Here is a 5,081-nt window from a genome sequence, read left to right as displayed (position 1 = left end):
CCAGACAAGCAAAAATCGTTTTTTCTATCATGGGTCGGTATGGAATTGTTCGAACTTTTAAAGAATTTATTCGGCGTTGCAACCCTGCGATCGCAAACATACACTCAGTTGACAGACAAATTAACGGAACATTTCCAGTCGAAACGTCATGTAGTCGCAGCTCGTTATGAATTTTTTAAGCGAGAAATGAAGCATAAGCAAACGCACCGAGAATGGGTTGCCGAACTTCGTGGAATTGCTAGGGAATGTAAATTTAATTGTTCCGCCACGAACTGTTCCGCAAACTTTGTAGATGAAATGATTCGCGATCAAATCATACTTAACACACCATACGATCAAGTCCGCGCAGCCGCTCTTCAAAAATTACAACCATCACTAGAAGACGTACTCTTAATATCTGAAACATACGAGACAACAACAAAAACAGTAGCAACCATCAAAGAGAATACGAATTCATCCACCATGCAGGTGAACGCAATGCAGACACGCAAAAATTGGAAAAAAACAACTAAAGATGAAACGAAAAGAGAACAGAACATAAATGCTAACGTAATGAAACAAGTGAAATTGAAGTCGTGTGCAGGTTGTGGCATTTCGCACAATAGAGAAGAATGTAAATTTCGTAAAGCGATATGTAATAAATGTGCCAAAAAAGGACACATTGCTGCAGTTTGCATGTCAAATCAGAGCAAAAGTATTATAAAAAGCACAACGATTCCAGAGCGAAAATGGAATCAAAACAAACAAGAAAATGAACAATATTTTAGTACCTTGGATACAGTGAACATTGTAAATGGCATAATAGAAGATGAAGCAAATAAAAAGTGTATCAATTTAGAAATCTCTAACAAAGTAATACAGTTTCAATTAGATTCTGGCGCAACCGTTTCAATAATCAATTTAAAGACGTATAACATATTGAATAGACCGAAATTAGAGAAGTGTACAAAAACATTATATGCATTTGGACAGCAGCCTATTCCAATATTAGGTGAATTGCACACTAAAGCAAAGTGTGGAAATAAGCAAAAGCGCATTGCACTATAGTTGCAAATATAGAAAATGCTAACAATCTATTTGGGCTAGATTTATTCAAAGAATTCGGTTTTGAAATCACGCAAATTGATAATGTAGTTGATAAAAGTGAATACATCAAACAAATTGAAGATTTATGCAATAAATACGAAACAGTATTTGACAATACAAATGCTGGCGTGATAAAAAATTTTAAAGCAAGTATACGTATGCAGACCACTGCCATACCATAATTTTATAAAAGCAGGCAAATACCGTTCGCGCAACTGTCAAAATTCCGTGAGGAAGCAGATAGGCTTATTAATACCGGAATTTGAAAACCAGTAAAATTTAGTAACTGGGCGTCACCAATCGTCTTAGCACCAAAACCAGATGGGTCGGTAAGAATATGCGGTGATTTTAAAGTAACAATTAATTCACAATTACATATTGAGCAATATCCATTGCCAACACGAGAGTCGCTATTACATACAATACGACACGGTACACATTTTTCGAAATTAGATTTAAAAGATGCTTATTTACAGATGGAATTGGATGAAGATTCCAAACAAGTAATGGTAGTCAATACACCTTTAGGATTGTTCCAGTATCAACGACTTCCATATGGTATTGCCAGCGCACCCGCAATTTTTCAGCGTTATCTCCCGAACAACTTCTCAACGGTATAGAAGGATGTGGAAATTATTTAGATGACATTATTATAACCGCACCGTCATTGCAAGAACATGTAAAACGAGTAGAGCAAGTAATCAAAATTCTCGAAGACAACGGTATCAAGTGCAAAAAGGAAAAATGTTTCTTTTTGAAGGAAGAAATTGAGTACTTGGGTAGAAGAGTAAGCGCTAATGGAATCCTTCCAGACTATTCAGGCATTCAAGCAGTTAAGCAACTGAAACCACCTATGAATATAACGCAACTAGAAGCTTTTATAGGTAAAGTGAATTACTATTGCAATTTTATTCCAAATTTTTCTCAGTTAGCCGCTCCACTAAATAAGCTACGCCGCAAAAATGTACATTTTACATGGGGCTCAGAGCAGCAACAAGCTTTAAAAGATCTTAAATTACATATAATTAATGCTACGCAGTTGGCACATTTCAATGAACAATTACCAATTACACTAGCAACCGACGCCTCATCTTTTGGCATTGGCGCCGTTCTTTCGCACATTTATCCTGACGGAAATGAACGTCCAATAGCATTTGCATCTAAAACTATGGATACGCATCAACTTAAATATAGTCAAATTGAAAAAGAAGGTTTAGCAATAGTGTTCGGAGTTAAGAAGTTCCACCAATACTTATATGGGAGAAAGTTTTTACTTATCACAGACCATAAACCTCTCATAAATATTTTTAATCCAAGCAAGCATCTACCACAAATGACTTCGCATCGTATTCAGCGTTGGGCCATCATACTTATGGCATATCAATTCGATATCAAGTATCGTAATACACATGCACATGGTAATGCGGATGCACTCTCTCGTTTACCTGTAAGTACCGATATTCAATTTGATACATCGGAAGCATGCTACAATGTGACACACGTACAATTACCAATAAATGCTAATATTATTCGGAAGCACACAGAACGAGACGAAATACTACGTAAAGTTAAACATTTTGTTAAATCAGGTTGGCCTTCACAACTATCGCCAGGTGATAACGAAATTAGACCATATTTTCATCGGAGATTAGCTTTAACTTTTCATGAAAATCTTCTCTGCTTACACGCAAACGTAAAACGTATTGTTATTCCAGAATCATTACAGCAAAATATTCTAGAACTATTACATGATGGACATTGGGGAACCGTAAGAATGAAGCAATTAGCACGACATCACGTTTGGTGGCCAAACATCGATGACGACATAGCCAAAGTGACACGTCAATGTGAAATTTGTAAAGTTGGCAATCCAGCTCCTACACGTCAATACCTTAGTTGGCCAGAAGCAAAATCACCATGGGAACGCGTTCATATCGACTTCGCTGGCCCTATATTCGATTCTATGTGGCTTATATGCATAGATGCATATTCGCAATTTCCATTCGTAACTCAGTTATCGTCAACTACAACAGATAGTACTATACATTCTTTAAAATCAATTTTTGCCATAGAAGGTTTTCCCAATACACTGGTTAGTGATAATGGACCTCAGCTAACATCCGACGCATTTAAACAATTTTGCAAGTTACATGGTATTACGCACATAACAACTGCACCGTTTCATCCAGCATCTAACGGACTCGCCGAGCGTTTTGTCCAAACATTTAAAACCGCAGTTCGAAAAAATATCAATGAAGGTCTATCCAAAGGTTATGTCCACTTGAGTAAGATGGTGAGGGTTAATTAACTTTAATATGTTAAGCTAATGATTTGAGGTAACCTGATATGGATTTCTAAATGTGTACATGCAAGAAAGTCGGTTTTATACCTAAATGTAAAATATGGAATTTTTTCCAAATGCACTGCCGTTTTGGCTTTATGCCAACTTGAGTAAGATGGTGAAGGTTAATTAACATTAATATGTTAAGCTAATGATTTGAGGCAACTTGATATGGATTTCTAAATGTGTACATGCAAGAAAGTCGGTTTTATACCTAAATGTAAAATTATGGAATTTTTCCAAATGCACTGCCGTTATGGTCTTATATCCATTTGAGTTAGATGGTGAGGGTTAATTAACTTTAATATGTTAAGCTATTGATTTGTGGTAACCTGATATGGATTTCTAAATGTGTACATGCAAGAAAGTCGGTTTTATACCTAAATGTAAAATTATGGAATTTTTCCAAATGCACTGCCGTGATGGTCTTATGTCCACTTGAGTGAGATGGTGAGGGTTAATTAACTTTAATATGTTTAATAACTTGAAGCAACTTGATTCGGATGTATCAATGTGTACATGCAAGAAAGTCGGTTTTATACCTAAATGTAAAATTATGGAATTTTTCCAAATGCACTGCCGTTATGGTCTTATGTCCACTTGAGTGAGATGGTGAGGGTTAATTAACTTTAATATGTTAAGCTAATGATTTGAGGGTAACCTGATATGGATTTCTAAATGTGTACATGCAAGAAAGTCGGTTTTATACCTAAATGTAAAATATGGAATTTTTCCAAATGCACTGCCGTTTTGGCTTTATGCCAACTTGAGTAAGATGGTGAGGGTTAATTAACATTAATATGTTAAGCTAATGATTTGAGGCAACTTGATATGGATTTCTAAATGTGTACATGCAAGAAAGTCGGTTTTATACCTAAATGTAAAATTATGGAATTTTTCCAAATGCACTGCCGTTATGGTCTTATGTCCACTTGAGTAAGATGGTGAGGGTTAATTAACTTTAATATGTTAAGCTAATGATTTGAGGTAACCTGATATGGATTTCTAAATGTGTACATGCAAGAAAGTCGGTTTTATACCTAAATGTAAAATATGGAATTTTTTCCAAATGCACTGCCGTTTTGGCTTTATGCCAACTTGAGTAAGATGGTGAGGGTTAATTAACATTAATATGTTAAGCTAATGATTTGAGGCAACTTGATATGGATTTCTAAATGTGAACATGCCAGAAAGTCGGTTTTATACCTAAATGTAAAATTATGGAATTTTTCCAAATGTACTGCCGTTATGGTCTTATGTGCACTTGAGTAAGATGGTGAGGGTTAATTAACTTTAATATGTTAAGCTAATGATTTGAGGTAACTTGATATGGATTTCTAAATGTGCACATTCAAGAAAGTCGGTTTTATACCCTAATGTAAAATTGTGGAATTTTTCCAAATGCACTGCCGTTATGGTTTTATGCCAACTTCTGTAAGATGAAGAAGGTTAATAAACTTTAGTATGTTAAGCCAATGATTTGAGGCAACTTGATATGGATTTCTAAATGTGTACATGCAAGAAAGTCGGTTTTATACCTAAATTAAAATTATGGAATTTTTCCAAATGACCTGCCGTTATGATCTTATGTCAACTTGAGTAAGATGGTGAGGGTTAATTAACTTTAACATATGAATTTATTTATTTGAAGCAA

General features: G+C 35.2%; 2 protein-coding genes across 2 annotated transcripts; both read left to right on the top strand.

Moving 5' to 3' along the window:
- The first annotated feature begins 297 nt into the window (after positions 1 to 297).
- On the top strand, positions 298 to 1,047 carry LOC126767568 (uncharacterized). The gene has a single exon (XM_050485030.1). The coding sequence runs from the start codon at positions 298 to 300 to the stop codon at positions 1,045 to 1,047; it is 750 nt and encodes a 249-aa protein (XP_050340987.1).
- Positions 1,048 to 2,419: 1,372 nt separating this feature from the next.
- On the top strand, positions 2,420 to 3,379 carry LOC126767567 (uncharacterized protein K02A2.6-like; the record flags this gene model as incomplete). Its single annotated transcript, XM_050485029.1, has 2 exons — positions 2,420 to 2,699; positions 2,802 to 3,379. Coding segments are annotated over exons 1-2 (858 nt in total), but the record flags the coding sequence as incomplete, so codon positions are not given.
- Positions 3,380 to 5,081: the final 1,702 nt, after the last annotated feature.

This window comes from Bactrocera neohumeralis, unplaced genomic scaffold, assembly GCF_024586455.1.
Source record: "Bactrocera neohumeralis isolate Rockhampton unplaced genomic scaffold, APGP_CSIRO_Bneo_wtdbg2-racon-allhic-juicebox.fasta_v2 ctg7916, whole genome shotgun sequence".
In the NCBI taxonomy this organism is placed as follows: Eukaryota; Metazoa; Arthropoda; class Insecta; order Diptera; family Tephritidae; genus Bactrocera; species Bactrocera neohumeralis.
The sequence above is the reverse complement of the archived record's forward strand: the minus strand, read 5'-3'. Positions and strand labels throughout refer to the sequence as shown.

What these genes read in the sequence shown, in the direction of transcription:
- LOC126767568 (XM_050485030.1), top strand. Translation starts at nt 298, where the DNA reads ATGATTCGCGATCAAATCATACTTAACACACCATACGATCAAGTCCGC.